The sequence below is a fragment of the Plodia interpunctella genome, chromosome 21 (genome assembly GCF_027563975.2).
Source record: "Plodia interpunctella isolate USDA-ARS_2022_Savannah chromosome 21, ilPloInte3.2, whole genome shotgun sequence".
In the NCBI taxonomy this organism is placed as follows: domain Eukaryota; kingdom Metazoa; phylum Arthropoda; class Insecta; order Lepidoptera; family Pyralidae; genus Plodia; species Plodia interpunctella.
This window is the reverse complement of record NC_071314.1, coordinates 3646984-3671135: the sequence shown is the minus strand read 5'-3', so window position 1 is coordinate 3671135 and position 24152 is coordinate 3646984. Positions and strand designations below refer to the sequence as shown.

Genomic DNA, 24152 nt, shown 5'->3' with positions numbered 1-24152 from the left:
AAATTACATTCGGATGTGGCATACCGTATCGCATGGGGCTTGAAAGTTGGGCAAATGTGGCATACGCATAACATATGTGATACTTAGTACGCAATTCATGGATGTTGGTAGAGCTAGCGGGGGAATAGAGAAGCAATATTTACCTGTATGTTTTCAGGCAATATGTGGGTAGGTGAACTACCTAATAGATTTGCCTGAAATCATCGGGCTGATAAATAAAAAGTCAAATATTTCTCGATAAGTTTTATTCATATCTGTATAAGGCAGTTTAACCAAATTTAATTATTTTAGCATCATACTAAATATTTGGCACATAATTTATTATACTTCAGCAACATGAATAGGACTCTATGGTGGCTCTAGTAATATTTATGTGGACAGCTTAGCAAAAAAGTGTTTCGGTCATAAATAGGTACTTTTAATTATTCAGGTTTCTAAAGTTTCACCATGGTTCGGTGGTGTACGTACCTTAATGTTATTTTAATGTATATTTATATATGTATATTTTAATGTTCTTAGACAAGTTTTAGATCCTGTTTTGTGTTGCTTTGATTTGCCCTCCATTATTGAATACTTTTTGTTAAGCTGTATAAGATACTTAACTAAGTATGTAGTAGGTAAGTAGATACAAAAATACATTAATTACTTATAACAAGTATACTTAATATAATTTTATGTCGCACACAGTATTTCAAAAATATAGCTTTCATTTATATTTTATGTTTTCATATCTTTTAATAGTGAAATTATTAATAAGCAGAATATAGGATTGAGGAGAGGATCGACATTTTCGAAACGGTTATTTATGTAACTATGTAGGTATAACTACGAGTACCTATATATATATTTTTATTTATCTAATTTGGTATGACGTATCTAGTTTAAAAAACTAAAACTTTTCCCATTTTGTTTACGTATCTAGTTCAAAAAAATAAAACTTTTTCCATTTTGTTTTCGAAAGACGCGATTCGAAGTCGTGGTTATCTAGCTAATGAAATAACAATTATAAACCATTTAATAATGTTTAACAATAAAATATTAGGCATATGCAACAACAGTTACTACTAACATCGGTTTAGTGTAATATACTTTCAAAAACAAAGCTTTTTAAAGTACCTGTTTTTTTAGCACGACATATAATCGTATCCCAGCACCATACATTTCAAGCTCTCATACAATGAATATAATAAATAGGTATACGGCATACAGTAAAAACTATCGATCAGTAAAAATATTGAAGTACATGATAGGTATATCATTTTCTTTACAAATGTTGCGTATCAGTGAGGGAATGCCATTGTTCGTGTCTATGGTCAGGGAACTTTATACAGTCCATCCAGTGTTTTAGTCTTCTGCCTTTACTACTGGATCCTAAGACTAAACTGCCGAGGAAATCGTTTGGCTTCCCGTAGTCTTTGTCCCAAACTGTCAAAGTGAGATTTTGGCGGGAAAGCTCCGTTGGACGAGTCTCAAACAGGAACTCCTCATTCCACACTGGATTCAGATTTCTCCATTTGATCGATGTTTTATGTTTTTTGTGATACGGATCGGGGTCTAAATGCCTGCAAAAATATATAAATTAGTCTATTCCTTTGTAATATTGTCGTTCAGTTCGAATTAAACTATTGGGGTTACAATACACGCATTGAAATCTGAAGCAATCGGGAGGTGTTGCTACATTGGCTTGCTATCAATTATGGAAATATTCGAATTGTGCAGTTTTCAAGTAAGCGGTCAAATAGGAATTTTCTATATCTATCAATGTAACTATATAAATAATATCGATAGCTATTTTTTATCCACACCCTGCCCCCACTACGGAACCTCTAAGTTACCTACATATAAGGAGGTTTCACCATAAATATCCCACCATGCCTAATATGACGCGGTGGTATTATAACTTAATACAGTCGTTACAAACAGCACAATTTGCTTTCCGAAGCACGGATTCAGGTATATCACTTAGGTTATTATTAATTTTCTAGCTCACAAGTTAAGTAGACATAACTCACAGTTTAACAAAAGGATCTGAGTATCCGTTGCTATCCTGTGGCGGGAGATCTGCTGCTCTGCACAGCGTGACGACCAGCGCGCGTTTCTTGGTGCTGTAGCAGAGAGCCAGAAGGATCCTGGGCCCCGTCGGCTCCACGGTGTTGGCTCCTGAAAGCGCTAGGCGGAGCTGCACTGGTGCCTTTGCGCATTCTCTAAGGGATACTGTGGCTGAGCCCATTTCGTCACAGCCGAATCTGAAAATTGTATTATATTGAAACGAAATAAAAATAGAAGTACCTACATAATTAAGAAGAAAATTGCAAGTGAAATAAAACTATAAAATTGAAATCATGAAAATTAAAAAGAGTAGGTACCATATGATTTTTAGTACCTAGTTCGCACGTGTAAAAACATAATCTGGGGGCTCGGCAGTGCTCCCGTAAGTCGAGCAAAAAAAGAGGCACGGCAGTACCATCCTTTTCTCGAAGCAATTCAGGCCAATAATTTATACACCTATCAAACTATCTATTGGTGAAAACCGCACGAAAATCCATGCATCAATTTTTGAGTTTATCGCGAACAGACAGACAGATGCTGCAGTGGACTATATAATATTAATAATATGTAAGGATAACATTTCCTATAACATAATTGGCAGAGACATAAGATTTTGTTTCTGAATAACCGCTTGAAAGAATTAATGCGAATTTCCTTTGAAAAACTACCTATCGTCGTCAAACAAGACGATTTCCAAGGATTTGCTGCACAAATCGGACTCTGTGATGCCGAAGAAGTGAAGAGTTTCGTTGAATTCCGGGTTTTTGGTTTTGTGTACGGTTTTTGTGCGAAGTCTGTTGGAATAGGTGCCTTCTGAAAATAAGAAAAGCCGAAGTGAGGCGTGCGAATAACGAAATCAATTAAGCAATGGGTGTCGTGAAAGTTATAAATAAATAGAATCGTGAAAAAGTATATATATGTAGGTAAATGTGACACTCATTAATTATGAGTGTTTAATAAACACTAGTTTTAAAATATGAAAGTAACGTAGTACTTCGGTAACGCAATAATGATTTTACTAAGTATGTTCGAAACTAACTTTATAATTAATTATGTACAATAGAAAAGTAAGCTATATAACAATACTTTACCCCTAGGCAAGACTTCTAATCTACAAAACGGGTCGGAAAGACCAGTCATGTCCATTCCGATTAGACCTCTCGCCCTCAGCACAACGACGGCTACTGAAGATGTGGCGTTTTCATACGCCAACTTTATCTCCAAGGTACCGAAACCTGCGTCTGGTATTGTAGTGGGTCTTTCAATCTGAAAATAAGTATAAATCTATCATAAAAATAATTTTAGCATACATAAATTGCGTCACATATGAAGGAGTCCATTTAAGTGTCACATTGTGTGATAAGGGGAGGGTTCTTGTGACTTTCCATTTCGAAATGGAAGTCAGCTTTGATGTTAACTTTAACCTGCGCACAACAATACAAAGTTCGTTCCATTTTATCTAGACTTCTTTTCTCATAGTTAACGTCAAAGTTGTCTGGTGCATATGATTTAAGCAAGTTTTGTACTCATTTTCCACCTCATCAAGGTTTTCATTTACCATAGGGGTAGGTTTAGTTTCTTTCCGTGCGTTTCTCAGGCTGTAGGCACTGCCTTTGCTGCCAGTTCGTTTCAGGGCCGTCAGGGGTCGCTGGTTGAGGCTGTCGGTCCGGTGGAGGCTGAGGCCACTTATTCCATGAGTCAAGATGTCTGTTTCGCTCCAGTCGTAGTGGGAATCCTGTAAAAATAGTACTTTTTATATTTAGAAAGTTGATATCTATTTTTTGTGTCAGAAAGATGTATGCGAAATATCGAGAAGATTGCTAATATTTTTATATTAGGCTGTTATATATTATAACAAAAAAATATTTGTCTTTATTTTGTTTTTTTGTTTGTAATGAATAAACTCAAAAACTATTGGATAGATTTCGATGAAATTTGCCAGTATTTATTTACTCTCCATAGGGTCATAGGATTACAATATCTTACCAAATTTTTCCCGATTTGGTCCAATAGATTCGAAGCAAATAAAATTTCGAGTAGGGTAAGAGACACACGAGTGATCTATAGTGGCTCCGTATTTTATTTTTTTACGAAACTCTAAAAAACGTATCATATGTGCAGTTAAAAATATATAAATATAAAAAGAATATGATCATTAAAGTTTGTTTTAAAATTAAGAAATAAATAATTAAGAGTTGATTAATGTCAATAAACTTAATCTACCTTCAAGTACAGGCAGTAAAAATAAAGAATAATAGCCCTTAACGATGCCTAAGCTATACCAATAAATATCTCGATGAACGCATTTATTTTATTGCGCGCAACCATGGAGCGAAGTGTTCACTCAATTAGGACTTTTATAGCACTATGGGATGTTTTGACATTCAAATTAATGGCTATTGCTTATAGCCATTTATTTTGGAATTATTTATTTATTTATTTGAAAAACAAACAGGCTTAAAATATTACAGATAAATCTTATAAAAATATAAGTTGAAATAAATATACCTAAAAATACAAACTCGTAGGACGATTGTAGTATGGAGAGAAATGCTACTTATGTAGGTAATTTAAAATTTGACACTATCTTTGTAGCAGGGAGCCGTTCGTAGTGAAATCGTAACACACGATGGCGCACCTGAATCACTCTATATCCTCCCATGGATGTCGTACGAGGCGGGAGGAAGGTTGAAGTCCAGGCGGTTAAAAAAAATATTTTTTTTAAAGGTTTTTTTTTTACTCTGAACCCGGGTTTCACGGCGTCACAGCTCCGAACGCGAAAACGAGAGAAAGAGCATATTTGCAGTGTTCGTAGGAGTTTGTCTTCATTAGAATTTCCGTAGATGATTCTTAGGGATTAAAATGTTCTAGAAATCTGACAACAATAGAACGTAAGTAGGTTAAATAAATTAAAGGATCACCAGATGGTTAATGATGAAGGCATTTTATGTTTTGAAAATGACGGTCGCCTTAGGCTGTAGTTATATTTAAACCTCTACGGACATAAGGCAGCTTTGAATTATGACATAAACAAGTCCCGGCGGACGGAACTACTTAACTCATATATATAGGTAGGACTGATTTGTTTTTACGCCGTCTTAGTGCTTCATAGAAATGAGTTAAATAAAGTTAATTAGCATAGCGGTTACCACGCTCACTCTACATGTGGTATGGGGGTCATGTGTTCGAATGTATTTGTACCTGTGATCACAAATATTTGTTCCCGTTTCTGCGTTTGTGTCCATCGTACTCGCGATACAAGCTTAGTGCTTGGTGTGGGCCGTTGTCCATTTAAAGTGTAAACATTCTCGCAACACACTTCTAACCATATTATCTCCACACCATATCTCATTTTCTCAGTTATTAGTAGTTATTAGTTTATAATTATATTACGGCATCGGTCTGCAATATACCGACGTATCGATTGTATTCAAATTAGAAAACAAATTTGTCCAAAACCTTCCTCTTGAATTTAACTCTCTTCCCTACATCAAAATCCGTTGCGTAGTTTTACATAGGTATATAGGTACATAGGGACAGACAGATAGCAAGAAAGCGACTTTATACTATGATAATTATGTTATGTTGTATAGGCTCAAATTTAAACTTATTCTAGTAATACTAAAACAAAAAAGAATATATAATATTCTACTAGAACATTAGATTATAGAAAAACCGTTTACTGTCAACCCTATCCTCCGCTTTGCAAATGCGTAGGTACGTGATCAAAATGTAAGAACCTAGTAAGTCATCTGAGAGTTTTTGACATAACGTCGGCTCTGGAGAAATGAGACGCGAAGTGACCTCAAATAACCCGGAATCAATAATACTCTATGATCATCCTCCCGCCCGTGCTTCCTGCAGGGCTGACAAATAAATATATACTCTCTGGGGTTGATAACTACTAGTATCAATAAATACTTCAACCCTAACCCTTATCGTGAAAATGGGGATCGATTTATTCGGATGTTAACTGCGCTACTATGGGAGTTATTGATAATAATAACTGCAGAAATAGTAAATAGGTAATACGTCATAGTGGCGTAGCGTGGGTGTCGGCTCCCCGGGGCAGAAAAAAAATGGGCAAAAATAATAATGTCTACCCACAAGTCTATGAGGGAAGGACAGACAGATACCGGTGGTGGTCCAATGGTTAAGATCGCTAGTGAACTGAAAGGGCCCAGGTTCGACTTCTGTGTGCCAAGTGAGTTTGTATACCAGTCTGACTTCTGTACCTATAGTAGTTTTCGAACACCACTAGCTTCCGATGAAGGAAAACATCGTGAGGAAACCTGCACTCTAATTTATAATTTATCATTTACTCTGAAAATCGGTGTGTGTGCACTAGTTAACTTTAACTTGCGCAGAACTACACAAATTACATCATTTTATTTAATCAGCGGCGCCTGATATAGTTAACGTCAAAATTGAATGATAAAACGTTTAATAAACACGGTCATTTAAATTACGGCTGTAAGGAAGGGAAAATGAGATCGACAACCCTAGAGCCAGACTCGTTTTTCCAAGCGATAGATATGATGACGCACAGTGACGCGGCGAGGCGACGCGACGGCAAAATCTTTGAGATGACGCCAAATTATGTCTGTGATGTTGTTCCGATGTAGGTTTATAGGGTACACAAGGTATATTATAGTAGAATCATTTTTTTAAAATTATTCTCCACATTCTTATTATCTTATTAGAAAGAAAGAAAATATGTTTTTTCGCAAAAAAAAAAAACATAAACTTACAACTAACTATCCGACTTAAAATTAACAATTAAGTTTATAAGTTTTCGTCGAAAAGGCGGCCAGTTCAGCATATTGCTGTGGTAGAAGCCATAGCGCTGGTTTTCAGCTGGCACAATGAGACAGCTTACTATATATATACATATATTATAGGCATTAGTTCCTGGGCTTCTTAGAAATTTGACAGAGCAACGCTTTCCTGGAAATTAGAACTAGTCAGCTATTGATCACGTGGCGTAACTAGGTATCCGTGATCCGTGATTCCATAGCATACAATTATGAGCTGATACTGAGAAAAGATGTATTTTTTTTATTATTTATGTAGAAATGTAATAATTTTCTTTTTTCCTTAGGTCTTGTTGCGAAAAAGGGCCCCCAACCCAACTCTGGCTGTTTTATATGAAGTGACGAAAAAAGCGCTGGTCAGGTCCGATGGCCTCCATGGCCAGGGCCACTGATAACGGGTAGCTACGCCACTGGACCTTCTGTTGCTTTTGACTACAACGTGTGTAATTTCATAGGCTCCATTCGACAAAATTTGGTAGGTACATTCATTATATAATAAAATCTACTTACCATTACGTACATACCTATAGGGCATTTTTAGGAGTATCCGCCAGAGCAAAGAAATATGATATAAAGGTATGTGTTTGCCTTCGAACGCAAACAAAAAAACACCACCAAATTCCCTTAGCAGTGTAATTACGCGAGAATCCTGTCAAACGATTCACACATGTACCATTACGACTATTTTGTATGCTTACATTTTCCGTATAACTTGTGCTATTTATAAAAAAAAAACATATCACTAAATTTATACAGCCTTCATAGGCCGGCGCTGTCGGCACCTGCATCCTTCTATTCCGGAATAGGTCAGGGTTGTCTGATTCCAGCGCCTTCCTACATCATTTGTTCTATTTACCGATAGTGGATAATAGATAGCCCGGTCGTAAGTGAGTGACGGAGCGCTGCATAAAGCGATGCTGTACTTGTATCTCCTGGGTTTGGATAAACATTTATCTCCGGCACAAATTCATATTTGATGATTAGACGTATGCGCCCGTATATAAAATTCGAGATCGCGTCGACTCGCTGTACTACTTTTGTTACTCATCTAGGACACCGGTAACGAATCAGTAATCACACACTAATCAAATGGAAGAGGCCGTGCAATAAGAAACACGTAAACTACACTTAGTTTATGTATTCTCCTTGCATTAGAGTGACAATTTAAGAGCGTACGTGCTTACTTATAGAATCTTTAAAAAAACTTGAGCAAGTAAAAGATTAGCAGGCTTGTAGAGCAGGTTTGTAAATAACTGGGGGAATATAAAAGGAAACGAAGCTTATGTACTAAGAGGATTGCTGACAAAGGAATACTTACTTTAGCTTACACTTGTTACTTATGTTCAGATTGGTCATGCAAAAAGGTGAGTTGGAGTGTTTTTCTTTACACGCCTACTCAAGACTGAATTCCAGAATCCAGAGATAGTCTGAATAATTTTATTGTTCGACTGTTTTTATTCCCGTGCAATTTCTCCGGTAAATTATTATGACTCTAATTTAATTTTCATTTTATAATTTTTATTTTATTTGATTATTATTATTATTTGACTATTTTGTATCTCCTTTTGGGATTCACGGCACATAGTCCGGTTCTTTGAGAGGCTTGCGTGGGGATATGGATCCAACACGTAGAGTAGAGTATTTATATATTTTTTTTTTGAATTTGCAATACGTTCGACAACACATACCTATCAATCTGTTAGAATTATATGTTTTTTCATACTTTACAACTTCAACAATGTGAACAAATGAAACCTTGTCTTTACTGGTGCAAAATTCAATAAGCTACTTGTTTACTTTTTAAGACATATTCAAAGGAATTTCTTCAAAAGATTATATTACTTTTATCAAATAACAAAATATCTTATAGTTAATAATTAATTTTTGGTAGATTTCACGTTATTTAGAGAGGTAGTATAAAACAGAATCGAGTTTTACGTAATCGATTTTCTATATTTGTGGATTTAAATAAGGAATAATTTGTAAACGATTGCGAATTCAGTCACAAAATAAGGAATTCATAGAAATATCAAGTAGTCAACATATAATTTCACTACCTACCTACATATATAGCTAAAGCAAAAAAACAAATTAATATGAAAAACTTTATTATTATTATCAATAATTAGTACGTAAGTATTTATATAGAGAAAAAACACTAATGAGAAATGGAATACTTACAGGGCTGTTTATTCTATGACCTGATTATTGTTTATTCGGTCACCAAACTCGTGGTTGGTAATTAATTTCGTGACAATCGTCTCGTTTCGAGTGATTGACATAACTGCTATTTATTCTGTATTCCAATATGATTTTCAGTGTTTTTATTAGATTAAGTAGTATGTACTGGACCTAGTCGTTTTACTTTTAGAACTTTCAATATTTTCACACCAAAATGAGCCAGTAACATTTAGCTTCCAAAATCTCAGCTGAAATTTATGTAACAGTCATGAAGGGTAAATACCTAGTTACCTACATAAACACACATTATACAGTACTCGTAGGTGCAGGTGGCCGTACCTACTGTAGTTAGGTAAACCTATGTGTGTTTATGTAGGTAATTTACCTTTGTAATTGTAAAGTACAGAATCACAGTGTTATATCAGCACAATAATATTTTTATTCACAAGTACCTGTTGTTATTCTGCTAGTTTCGTAAAGTAAGTATTGTTTTCAAAATTACATACATATGTGCAGGATCGTTAAAAAGAAGTATAAAAATTTGGTAAATGGGTTTATTTTATTTCGAAACTCCTATGAAAGGGGAGACCACCATGTGCGCAGGTTGAATATCACATATACAGAAAATTACTAATTTTTTATTTGTCGCAAACATTTATGCGCAGATTTGGTATACAAATTAACGGTAAGAAAATGCTTTTAGCATTTAGTCCGAATTACTTTTACAAATTGTATTTTGAAAGGGAATTTAAAAAATAAATAGTGTTCTTAGTTGTGTTTGGAAAATGTGTGTTCACAGTTCGGAAACCGTCAGCTCTTTCTCTCTTTTTCTAGCAGATGAGAGGATGCCTGCAACTTCATAGTAAGAAGATTTTAAAATTTTTAATTGAGTTTTTATTTGTTCCAAGTAATGAGCATATTGAAAAAAAAGTCCAGTGTTAAAAAATAGCCTGTACTATAGGATTCGTTGTTGCATCACTGCACAGAATACATACACGTGTCTCGTGTCAACTAATATACTGTGGTTCAGTGGGTACGAGGCAACTGTTTGAATAAATATAAAAATACACACGTCGCAAATATTTTAGCCATTCATTGATTTTAAAGTATGTTTTCCTCCCTTTATTTGCAACTCTAATTTATTATTTTTGTTGAGAAACAAGAAAATTCTAACACCTGGTACCATATTCTTTCAAATTGGAAGTTTAAGTTTCTATTTAACTTTTAATTGAGGTTTGTTGTACAATTTAGTGAACGGGAAAATGATGTATCATTTTCCTGTCCCGAGGGCTACTGAAAATAATTATATAATCAGTGCATGAGACAAGAAAAACATACGTGAAAGCGACACAGTAAATGGTACCTAAATTACTGAATGAATGTCATTATACAATAACGACAATACGAGATTTAACTTATACACATATTTTTATTACATGAAAAAATATTGAAATTTAGCTTGAGATAACCCTAACCTAAATTCCTCATTAAATATTTAAATTTTTATTTGCATCTTGTTCATCTTTGAACACTTCCATTAAAGCCCCTTTTGCCCGAAGCTACCCCGGCACGTTATTTAAACCCGTTTAATTATATTCATAACCGTTCATTAATAAAACCATCCTGAAAAATAGTTATCCTTTCAAATCAACTTTTATGAATTATGTGAATTGGTGGAATTTGTTATCCATTTCTATTATAGGATTATTGTTAAAAATTAACTTTCTTTATAGATCTACAAAAACGTACACATAACTACATAGTTAGTATAGTAAGTCCTTTAAAATAAAGTCCTATGTCTGTCTGTGTATGCCTGTGGATCTTTAAAACTGCGAAACAGATTTTCATGCGGAGTTTTTTAAATAGTCTAGGTGTATATCTGTTATGAAGCTGGACCGGGCTACTAGTTTTATTTATATTTACCTTTTTTCACTTAATTTCAGAGAATCGATTAAATACATATTTAAGTATTATTATTATTAACTTAGAAAAGTAAGTACTTAAGTATGTTTTATGTGACGACAAAATCTGCATTAAAATAGATTTTGTGACAAAATCGGTTTCATACCGTCTTTCCTAACCTCAAATCCGAAAGATGGCTACTAAGCAACAGTTCCCAAATTTATGTTTGTGTTTTGCCGTACCTGTTTACTGTTTCAGTGTCTCATTAGAGAAGTTGGAAAAGCGGTTTGGGTTTATTTATAGTTAGGTTAGTTGAGTGGTGCTGATTTTATTTAGAATTCACAGTGTTAGAGCGTGTTCCCATTGCACAATTGCGCTGTGACGACTTCCGTCATGTTGACATCCGTTGACGGGTCGCAGAAGAACGTAGGACGTACAATTTCTACGTTCTTCTGCGACCCGTCAAAGTTTCAACGTACGTCAACGCATGTCAGTGTCAAACCCTATAGACAACAACGGAGCACGACGGAGTAATGGAAACAAGCTCATAGTACTGAGCATAATACATATATAACAAGGTTACAATTAAAATAAGGCATTTAATTCACTGTTACATTATCAGTCCGTTGCGATCCAAAAACCAAACAAATGATGTTATATAGCGTTTCATTCAACTAATTCCCTTTTGGCATAAGCCAATATTTTCTGCCATTTATTGCTATGCAAGTAACATAATTTAATTACCAATTTTAATAAGATGAAACTTGGTTGGAAATACAGCAAAAGGAAAATATAAAAAATAGACACTAAAAATATTTTTTGTTTTTATATGATACTAGCTGCGCTCCAGGGCTACGCGCCCGTGAGAATTTCGAGATAAAAGTATCCTATGTGTTATTCCAGATTATATTTTACCCGTGTACCAAATGTAATAACAATCCGTCCAGTAGATTTTGCGTGAAAGAGTAACAGACATACACACACATACATCCTCACAAACATTCGCATTTGTAATATTAGTAGGATATTTAAGCAGCCAAAAAAATCCTTAAAACAAATTCGATAAATAAAGATTTATGAACATCATAAAAATTGGTGAGAACACATTTCCTTTACAAGGCTAAAACTTTATCCCGTATTTATTTCTCGTGTACCAGTAATTGCTTTGAGTTTGTTCGAACGGTTCCCGACGTGGATGGAATTGGTTGATGGAATATGTACTAAACAGTATTCTAAATATGTTATAGAATATTCAATAAAATATTGAACTTTCAAATTGGTCTTACTAATCGACTTGTATCTAGTTGTATTATTTCCTAACAAAATTAACTCAAAAAACGTTGTTCTCCACTAAATAATATTACACATATATGAAAATGTTTGGTTAATTGTGTTATATATTTTTAGTTTTTATCAGCACTCGGTCATAATCATAACATGTTATTTTGTATACTTTTTGACAATGTACTTCATGAAATTAAGTAAAAGAAAGCTCTTAAGGCATGATAAGGACTAACACTGTTTAAATGTGTATCTTTCAGCATTTTTCTCCAGTATTTTGTAGCTTTGAGATATCTATTTAAATTTGATGTGAAGGTTTAATTTTTAATTTTGAATTGTTGTTCTTAAAAATTATAAAAAGTTAACGAATGTATAATTTATATTGCTTTCACCCCGTAGCAGTGCTACGACGTAGCGCGTTACCGGCTACGAGCTACGAGGGTCGTAGCCATATAAGTTCCAGCGATCCAGATTTGAATTCCTTCATCTTTGTCGATGGCAAAAGCCCTACATCTTGGTTACGAAATCATATATTGCCAGAATTAAGCCACTTCCTTGAAATCTATCTCACTCATTTTTTCATATTCCCGGATGCATTCGGAATTGTGTCACCCCAAAGCCAAGGGCAGGGGCAGAAAGATTTGGCTATCCATTTAAAATTGACTTCTTGTCTATGTTAAGGTTGCCCTTAGTCGCCTCGTACGACGTCCATAGACTTGTCCTATCATAGGACGGGACTACACGTCAGAATTTCCTTTAATTCCTTGTCATGTTCAAAATTTTCTTCTTTATTTTGTGATGACGAATTAAAGATGCGAGTATTAATTTAGTTTTTTTCTATTGTGTAACTAGGTACATTATTTCTCATATACATTAAATTCATATATACATTGATATATACTATATCGTCTACTTACATGCGGGGAGCCGATGGACTTCCGACTGTCGTTGTTGCTGCCCTGGCGCGAGAAGGTCGGAGCGTGGACGCTGAGGGGCGAACCCGGCTCCGAGTCTGTCTTCCCTTCGTTACTACTGTTGCCGCCATCCTGGAATTATTATATATTCACTATCGCTCTCATAGAATATGGAAACTCTCTCTCTCATCTGAGCGTGTTCCCGGCTGTTTACATTTCCAGCTGTGACATCTCGGAGCCCAGGGTCCGGTTGTAAAATAAACCTTCAAATACTACAGATTTCGCTGTTATCATCATCATATCGAGTATGTTATTGCTAACACTGGTGTCAGATTTTATTCAAGTCGCTTAAAGGTATCTGACATGACTTTTCCGACAACTTACCTCCATCTGGTGGCAGGTAGTCGCATACACACTAGGGAACTAAACTGTCAACCAGTGTGCAGGATTCCTCACGATGTTTTCCTTCATCGGAAGCAAGTGGTGGTCTATTAAAACTACTATGTATGAATCAGATTGGTAAACAAACTTATATGGCATGAGTAGGATACGAAACGGAGACCTTTCGATCCACAGGCGGGCGTCTTAACCATTACACCAGCACCGCTTTCACCAGATTTTGCTGTGATTACTATAAGGACTAGGAGCTAATCACTTCCTCTTGAAGAATTATATTACCAATTGTTTTACGTACATACAATGCAAATGAAATATAATTATTCAATTTAAAACACCTGGCTAAATCAACCAAGTGCTTTAAGTGCTTAAAGTACCTGGGTGTACCTGTAGTCGTACCTGGGTGTAAAGTAAAAGTACCTGTGGCTTAAAGTACTAGTAAAAAATTCTGTAAATAAAACCTTGTAAAAACAGATGTTTCCAGGAATACACTTTCCAACAAGGATTAATGATGGGTATGTAAGTACTTCACGAGTTAATATTATTTCATGTAAAATGAGTAAGTAATAATGTGTATGCTCGGGTTTTCCCACTGACTTTCTTATAAGTTACTTTTCGAAACATAATGTAGCTACCATCGTCGAAGCAGTAATAACTTTATCTGAAGCTATGATGGTCCATAGTGGTTATGATCAAGCACCTGTGATCGAAAGGTTCTAGGTTCAAATCCTACTCGTGCCATATATAAGTTATTATAATGTGCAAGTTTTCTTCGATGTTTTCGCTTGTTAACAATATAACTTTACTACTGCGTACGGCTACTAAATACTAGTAGCTATTACTACTATATACTTGCCACCAGATGTCGATAGGCAGTCATAAAAGTCTTGTTCGGTGCCTTTAGGCGACTTTAATAAAATCTGACAACAGCATTAGCAATAATACACTTGAAAAGAAGAAGAGCTTTCATATTGAATATCAGAACAATGGCTAAAGTTATGTTCAAGGTTCATTATGTTGATGTTATCAGTGACGTTGTGTTTGTATGCAAAGTTTCCGTTTCAGACAGGTATTGGGTAGGTTGTGTATTCGGGCCAACAAACAACACATCTATTGGTTAGTATACTTAAGTATTATCGTGTACCTTTATTATATTAAGTGATGGTTAATCGCCTCCTTTATTATGTTAAGAGCGGGAATTCCGCATCATTATTACTTTCAAAATTATTAAAATAGCATGCGTGACATGTATGTATGTACAGTACATACATACAAGCTTCTACGCGAAGTCATCATCGAAGAATCAGAAAAGAAGAATAAGAATCGCATTTTATAAATTTATTGTCTCGCTTCCATCGCCTTAAATGACATCAGCAAAGTGCTGCTGGCGTTTCAGTAATAATTGAGTTTATTACGGGAATTGTTCCTACCGCGGGATTGTTAATTAACCAATTATTTCTCATGGACGATCATCTTTATTCTGCAAAATAAAAATCCTAAGTCATTACCTATTAAAAATGAATGAAATTAATAAAAATATTTTTATTTATTTTTATCACGAAAACACATACAGTTTTATTGTGTACTCAACAGAATGTAATTATCACAATACTATCGAGTTGTAGGTGCTTAATCACAGTGCTTATTATATGTATATCTTATTACAAGTATATACTTGTAGTGAGGGCTTATTTTCAATATTTACTATCTTACCTGTAAGGCTCTAGCCAGTTCCGTGTCGTTGTACCGGCCGGTGGCCCGTCTTTCTGGCAGGATATACTTGGGCAGAGATTTGAAGAACCAGGCACCCGACTTCTTCCACATCTCCCTGGTCTCCGCGCACAGGTTGCACATGTACTGTTCTCTGGAACAAATGGCAGATCTACTCCCATTGGTTTTATCTTCAGGGGTTGTACGGTAGCAAAAAATAGAATTTTAGAAAATTTGTAATTTTGTTTTCAATCATGCTGGGATTTTAATTGATGGAGAGTAAGGAAAACGTGGCCCATAAAAAATTCTAACTACTTTCGTTTTTTTCATGAATAACATCGAAACTGTTTGTTTTAAATAACAAAACTATAAGTACGTGAGATCCTTATAACGAGCTTTTTATTTGATACATGACACAATAAGATTTGTAAAACTTGTTTTTAAATTTCCTAATTTATTCCCGAAAATCCACCTTATTTGAAAATAAATTATGTACTCTGCACGTCTGTGTTTGGGTCATAGGATTACCTATACCATCTTACCCCACACCTCTAAATTTCACTTGATTTGGTTGACTAGATTCGAAGCAAATTGGTAGTGACAGACGGACGTTCAGACGACAGACACTCGAATGATCTTAAGTATAAACGTTCCGTTTTTTTTGTACGGAACCCTAAAAAATAACGAATTACTAAAACTACATATATATTCTGTCTTCTGAAATTTTATTTCTAATATATTTTTAAATCTCCTCATAGGACTCACGACACAAAGTCCGGTCCTTTGGGAGGCTTGCGTGGGGATATATTAGCAGATCCTATAGGTAGAGGCCGTTTTGAGAGTTATGATGTTATGTTGTATGTCTCCCACTAAAACCTGCTCCCGGATATGCCAAATAAATAATAAGTCCATTAACTAGTCTAATTCTTATTAAAGAATGAAATAAAAATGTAAAATACATCGTTTGAGTATAATAGACGACCTCGGTGGCGCAGTGGTAAAGTGCTTGCCTCTGAACCGAGAGGTCCCGGGTTCGATCCCCGGTCGGGTCATGATGGAAAATGATCTTTTTCTGATTGACCCGGGTCTTGGATGTTTATCTATATATGTATTTGTTATAAAATATAGTATCGTTGAGTTAGTATCCCATAACACAAGTCTCGAACTTACTTTGGGGCTAGCTCAATCTGTGTGATTTGTCCTAGTATAATTATTAATAATAAAAACAGCTTCATAAAATGTGTTTACTGAAATTCTTCCGGGACCCGAATAACTTTGGATTTACAGAGATTCCGTTGTCGCTAACAATTTAAAGAAAATATTTGCTTATATCATTATGCATTGCAAACGGTAATTGGATTTTTGGATTTGGATCGTAAATTTTCCAGGATTATTAGGATTCTCTAAATTTCACAAATTCATGGAAAGCAATTAATGGTAAACATGTGGGGCACAATTGGTTAGGTATACCTATCCCAAATCGATGTAATTTACAGAATCATAATAATAAGCAAGAAGCGGTGGTGGCGTAATGGTTAAGACGCCCGCCTGTGGATCAAAAGATCCCAGGTTCGAATCCTACTCGTGCACATGAGTTTGTATACCAATCTGACTCATGTATAGTCGTTTTCATCGGCCACCACTTGCTTGCGGTGAAGGAAAACATCGTGAGGAAACCTGCACACTGGTTGATTATTAACTTGTGTGTGAAATGGAGAAGGTAATGGCAAACCACTCCATTACTACTGCCAAGAAAGTTGTTATGTGTGTTTAATTCCACGTAATGACCACGACCCTCAGCCATGAGGAATACGACTATCAATAATAAGCAGGTAATTTATATATATATTCGTTTTGAGTTCAAACGAATGCCAGTTGTTTCAACTGACTGACTGTCTACATTGAAAATCCCTCTTTGGTCGCTTAATTAAAATGTCCGAACTATTTATGATTTATGAAAAAATAAAAGGGTATATTTCTAATGATGGGATCTTGGGAAATATTCGAGGGAACTTTTCAAATCTTTCATCGAAATTTCTTTCTGCATTCTTCTATACTTATTTAGGGTTAAAAAAAAGTTCTTACCTATGTGGTGGGTTTTCTATGACACATTTGGCGCAGGCGGACTGCCGGCACATGACACACGTTCGCAGCGGAGACAGCAGTCTGGCGGTCTCGCCGCAGACCAGACAGGATCGAGGCGCTGGTCCTTGTGCTGATCTCCGCATGCCTGGGTAATATGAAACAGTCACTACTTGTCTTCAACCGCTATCTTATATGAACATAAAGTCGTCCAACGCGTTAGCCTCAACTTCGTTTAGTTTCTAAGCTCGTTTGACGATGTCTACTATTGCTTACTGCTTGGTGGATATAGACAACAGCAACTTACGCGTCGTGCAACCAGTTATCCAGGCTTTGTGGCCATAGACTACACAAACCTTCGAGTCGAGCGACCAGTCGCCCAACGCGTTTAGCCTCAACCTCGTCCAGTTTCTCTGCTCGCTTGACGACCGCCGCTATCGCTTCCCGCTCTGTGGGTGTCAGCGGGGGCTCGCTGCGGGCGGCACTCCATCCCGTGCGGAGTCTGTAATGGACAGAAATTGACATTTCATTAAGTTATCTATCAATTTTTTCCCGAATCGATTAACATATTTCCTAAATTGCCCCGAAAATTTCTTTTATTTGAAGAAAATATTTATTTATTCTGCACCTCTGTGTTTGGGTCATAAGATTACACTCTTTTTCTATAATGCACCTGATTTAGTCCATAGACAGACGACGGACAGATAGGCATACGACTGATCCTATAAGGGATCCGCTTTTATTCTTTTTGTACGGATCCCTAAAAACATAATAATAATAGATAATGTAATTTCTTAGTACTTTAACGACGTTTTGTTTAACCTTCTATTCAATTGTGGTGATGAGAGTGTATTAATACATTGAACGTTAACAATTCAAAGCAAATATTATGCTAGACTCTAGCTCATTTTCGTTTCGCCAGTTTGATAAAAGAAAATTTAACTAATTTTGCTTTTAGAAAACGAAGCAAAACACGTAAGTCTGAATGTACTTTACCTATCTCTTATCTTCATGTGTTAGCGTAAAAATAAACCTTAAAATGTTGAACATTCACTGGCTTTACAACCGGCCGCCTTACGTCAATGTCAAGTCCTTGAGAATGTTATTGTTGCCTATTAGCCAAGGCTATGTATTCCTTAGTCGCCTCATTCGATATTCACGGGAGGATATGGTGTGGTCGTATTCTAGGGCGGAACCATTGTACTTAAAGGTAATGAACTAATTGCTCTTCATAGTGCCAAATCATTCATTTTCCACTAGCTTTTCCCTGTGGCTTCGCCCGCGTTAATTTTCCGGGATGAACGGTATCCTATGTCCTTCTCCATGCTGTAAACTACATACATAGTTTCAGAATATAACCTATTCTATTTTGCAATTATTACAAAGCATTTTGGTATAGGTATTTTTTCTTAATTCCCTACAAAAATTGAAACGTTTGATGTTTTTAATTTTGCGCAATTATTTTTAAACTTATGAAGGTAACATTTTAACTTATTGACTGTACCTTACAGCTCGAACTATGTACGACTAATTGTTCCCTGGGGCTTTACTCCAATGGGAGTTTCTTATTTATATTAATTAACTTCAGGTTATATTATACCTATGTAACAAATTTCATAACAATCCGATCAGTAGATTTTGCGTGAAAGAGTAACAAATATATACATATATAAGTATATCCTCATAAACTTTCGCATATATAATATTGAAAGGAAACAGATAATCAAAATTCGCCCTTATTACCGTCGCTTAGACTTCACGGCTCCAGGGTAACATGACATGCGGTACATCACCTATTGAAATTGAAAGCTTAATGCTCAATCACATACTGATCCTATTTTACTTAGTACACTACAGTACAAGCGCAGCCATTGTACACACAACGCTGTCTTTATAGTATCACATGTTGGGAATCGCGTATAAAAAGATATTTTCTGCCCTTGTGTCTTTACATGGCCGTGACCGTGACCATGACCTAATAATAACGTTACTACCCAACAATATTTCCCTTAATGAATACATAATCATTTGCCCCGTGGGATATTTCGTAGATCTTCGAAATTTCCCATACGTGATTACCTTCTATTATTCTATTATAGGTTATGATCTATGACCTTATGATATATAATTTTATAAGAGAGTCGATCATATTTTCATCGACGTGTGATCCCCGCCCTGGAATAGGAGCACTCCGTGTCTGTTCGTAGATGTTGTACGTGGCCACTGAGGGTGACTAGCGAGTAGCGAGACATAAGGAATAGATAATTTACTGTCGTGGATTATGTTCGACCCTACATTATCCAAAAACCTTGATTATATACGGTGTGATTATAGTGATCACAACTTTATTTATACAATCTGTAGGCATTAAATTACTTTCGCATGAAATCCGCGACGGAGTAAATTTAGCCTTTGCCTCACCTCCCATGGTTTCAGATTCGAATTTCGTCTAAGAAGCTTAGTAAGTACGTCATATACGAGCGAAATTAGGATGGGACAAAACATTTTAATACCGAAATCTAAAGTGATTCTATTTTGAAAGCTTTTTTATTTATTGAACATGGGTGAAAGTCACACATTGTACATAAGTACAGCATATAATAATAATATATATTTTACTGCTACATAACTGCCAGCTAAATACATTCTATCACTACATAGTATAAAACAAAGTCACTTTCCGCTGTCTGTCCCTGTGTCTGTCTTTAAAACTACGCAACGGATTTTTGTACGATTTTCACCAATAGATAGAGTGATTCAAGAGGAAGGTTTAGGTGTAGGAGAATAGTTTATTATGGTTTTATCTAAACGAAGCCAGGACAGGCCGCTTGTATTCATATAATATAGCAACGTGAAAGTAGTAAATTTCTATCAATATGGAATTAAAAGCACCGCGTTGCGCGTTTGAAAAATAGTTGGTTCTCTAATGGGCAACTGATCTCGATCGAGAAATAGAGACGACCATCAAAATAAAGAAAACACAGAGACTTATACCTCTTATATCACAAACAAGTAAGGTATGTTTTATCTCGTTCTATAAACGTCAAATACTGTAAAGTGCGATAGTGACAAAATATGCTGCAACATTTTTTTGATAAGAGGGAAATATAGGTACCTAATACTAAATATAATAAGCAAACCAAAACCACCTATCCAAACATAATTTTTGGGTACTGGAATTCTTGATGTACTCTTGATCTCCGGAAAACACAATCATATCAATTTGAAGTTCTTAAAGTTATGACAATTTTGAAATGAAGTAAATAAATTTATTGTTTGGGACGTTTTGTACATAACTCATTATAAATGTAAATCCTATACGTAGTTTGAACCTCATTTTCAGAAATAAAATTTTAACATTCATTGAAGGAGATTTATTGGAGACATTTACATTTGTAACTACTAATTTTGTAAATGCGAAAGTTTGTCTGTATATGTCTGTACTGTAATAAATCGTCAAAAATTATAGCCTCTTTATTTCATAAAACATGCAAAATATTATCTTTTCTATCCTTGGAAATACAATATCTGCAGTGTAACGAGTAACGTAGATATAGGGTGTTATTAATCATCGCGGAAGGTTGACTCTGAAAAATCTATCTAATTTCTACAGGGTGTATCAGGTAAACCAGAAATTACTTTATCTAAGAGTCGTACTTTGTTACCCTGTTTATATTTTTTGTGATTTTCGATTATTTATTTAAAGTATGAATTATGCGGTTAATTATAGCGAAAATGTGTCTTTTGTACCTACGTGTTTTTTAAATTTATCAATATGAGAATATTTTGGGTTCTATAAGTTATTTGTGATTTGTGATGTGATGACCCTACGTCGTACGTCGTCAATCAATTAATATTGCCATTTCCAACTAATATTATATTTGTTTGTTACCTCTTCACGCTGTATCTATCAACCAGTCTTCTTGAAATTATGCATTCATTTAGTTTGAAATACGGAGAAGGACATGGGTACTTTTCATCCCGGAATAAAATCCTGTTCGTAAGTAACTTTTGAACGCGGCTTCGTATGCATTTATATATTAATACTATATTATTATTATTGCAATGCAATTCCATAATATTAATGCATTTTGAATATACCATGTGCTCGCTCAAACAGCGAGATATTTCTCTCGATACGACTTCGTAGACCCAGCTACGAATTTGCTACAAGTTGAAGGGATAAATATCTAATATCTGTATACAAGGTGAAATCTAGTTATCACTATAAAGTGATTATAATAATAATATTATAATCAATGTTTTTTAGTGAAATTGTGAGTTTTGATTGTCGTCGCGGTCGGTGTGAATGAACACAGGAAGCGGATGTTAAACAAAGAGATAAAACGTCGCAAGGCCGGTACTGGCTGAATAATCCACATTACCGTAGCCTCGGGTTATTTTTAGAAAAATAAAACTTTTCCTTTTTAAAATTCTCGCTTTGTACCAATTTCGTGATTCTTTCTTCACTTTGAGAGGATATAATTGAAACAGAAAAGTATGTATTTAACTAGCATAAATAACGCAATAAGCTTATAACGTTTGGATGGATTGGATATACAAACACAAAACCGAGCACAACAAAATTTGCAACCACTAGGAATCGAACCAAAGACCTCTAGTGAGGTATGGGCGTGATTCCAACCACTATGCCAAGGAGATCAACGTGTTCCTAGTCTGATGAGATAAAATTACAAGCTGATGATATCAGCTGTTCCCATGCCGCAGGTATCACATTAATTGCTAGATCGATACTGACAAGAGTAGTAAGAGATAAGAAAGATAACATTACAATTATTAATGTTTTTTTTTACTTGGAAACAACCGTCGATACATCCACTTATTTCACTCTACTAAAATGATAGTAAACTTATCGATAAGTAGGTATCTGACTTACTATACCTACAAATTAGAAAAAAAAACTATTTCTCTAGTACTCTATTAGTTATACACTCTACTATACAAAACAAAAAAAAAATAAGCTTATACTATTTGAACTTTGGAATGTATCTTCAATCATTCAAACCTTGCACATTTTAAAATACCTAAATACAACATTTTTATTTATATTATCCGTTAAAAGTAAAAAAAGAACATTTCGTAAGTAGGTATTTTTACGAAATGCCTAGTTACGTTAATGTTTTTACAATTTAATCAGTAAGTTAATTCAATCTCAAATAATTGTAAAGCACATTTTAGAATAGTTAATAAGATTTCATCATATCATAACAAAACATCATCATAAGTACTTGATGCTGATAATAAATAGGCAAAATTCTCAGCAAAACACGTTTATAAAATAGGTTGAAATTTTTTTGACAAAATAATTTCGTTATAATACTGTTTCTTATTCAGAAAACAAAAATGTAAATAATTGTTTTAAACTGAGCAGTTTTAAGTTTCTCCTTGTCAGACTTAAAAAAGTTTTAAGTACCTACTTATCCTTAGTTTATTACTTACTTGGCTCGCAAGGAGAGCTGCCGGTCGTTAGGACACACATATTTATTGGCTTTACTTTGACAGTTCATTGCTTAGTTTTAAATAAAAACAATAACAACAACGATTGACAAACGTGGAAAAAACGGCGGGAAAATGTGGTGCCGCGCGTTCCCGCCTGTTGATACTATCCAACTGTTGCTTCGCGCGTGAACATGGCTAATAATCGATATTTTAACAACGCTGCTCTTGAAAACAGCACATGTTGTTGCCTTTTTATCTGACTGATAGACGCTAACTCCCTTGTTAACAGGAACTTTATGGTTAACATTTCAATAGGGTTTATAAAAATAATATATTACCTTTATTGAGAAGATTTTTTGTATTCTTAGTAACCATTTAATAAGTAGTTAACCAGCTATTTGTGAAATTGTAATATAGAGATATTTATTATATATAAATGTCTCGTAATTCTAAAAAGGAAAATACGTGGAAATTGATAGTTTATATTTTATTTGTCTAAATTAACTATAATATACTCAAATTACCAACTTATATTTAAAATTTTAAATGTACATTTATCGAATATAAATTAGCTACTTAATAGTAACCTTTATGATTGTTCTATAATTAGTTCATTTAATTTGCGGGCACTAAAATAATGTTTAACATGCTTTTACTTTTACCTCAAAACTTTAAAAATAAAGCATTTCGTAATAGGTACCTACTGTGGTACAACTACCAACATATTTTATTTACCGCGCTTTCTCTCTAGCGGATTGTGGTAATTTTTTTGAAGTACCTAACTCTATAAAATATATGTGTTGAATTTTTTATACAAAAACTCATTGCATGAAACACGAAACCCTCTTTACCCAAGTAGGTAAAAGTTACCAAAGTTTTAGTATCAGCTCAGTACAAATATCCGAACGCAAAATTATAAGCTGATATTTCCATCTCTCTTTATAGTAGCTGCCTCTCATTTACTCTTATCCGATAGCTCATATCGAGAATAGTAATGTACGTTGTATAATTGTAACTGTTATTTTAATAATAAGTACGTTATTATAGTTTAGGATAACAGCAGTTGTCCACACCTGTTACTACAATTAGATAGAGATAGTTTACAAGAAGAGTATTTAATAACAATCAAGTTATTTTACTTAGTTAATGAGTGAAATTGAAAGTAATACATAATATGGCGGGAAATTGTATTGTTTTTAGGTAATTTATCTGTTGATATTTATTTACGTTTAATAATGCTAATAAGTGCGAAAAATTCGGCGTAACTGTATAGTTACGCCGCATTTTGCTTATTCATCCATACGGATGATCCTTTATCAAGATGGGGTTATATCAAACAAATTCTCATTGTATCCCCACTCTG

At 34.7% G+C, this 24152-nt stretch overlaps 1 protein-coding gene across 2 annotated transcripts; it reads right to left on the bottom strand.

Moving 5' to 3' along the window:
- Positions 1-230: 230 nt before the first annotated feature.
- Rph (Rabphilin) lies at positions 231-23014 on the bottom strand. 2 transcript variants are annotated; one of them, XM_053761563.2, is made up of 10 exons: positions 22790-23014; positions 17686-17831; positions 17333-17477; positions 15251-15401; positions 13145-13273; positions 3608-3784; positions 3141-3315; positions 2718-2862; positions 2013-2246; positions 231-1562 (listed from the first exon to the last, which is right to left on the bottom strand). In XM_053761563.2, exons 1-10 carry the CDS (start codon positions 22855-22857, stop codon positions 1265-1267), a joined length of 1668 nt encoding a protein of 555 aa, XP_053617538.1. In that variant the 5' UTR covers positions 22858-23014; the 3' UTR covers positions 231-1264. The 2 variants fall into 2 exon arrangements, with proteins under 2 accessions (XP_053617538.1, XP_053617537.1); XM_053761562.2 differs by having other exon boundaries at positions 15251-15419; positions 22790-23013.
- Between the last annotated feature and the right edge of the window lie 1138 nt (positions 23015-24152).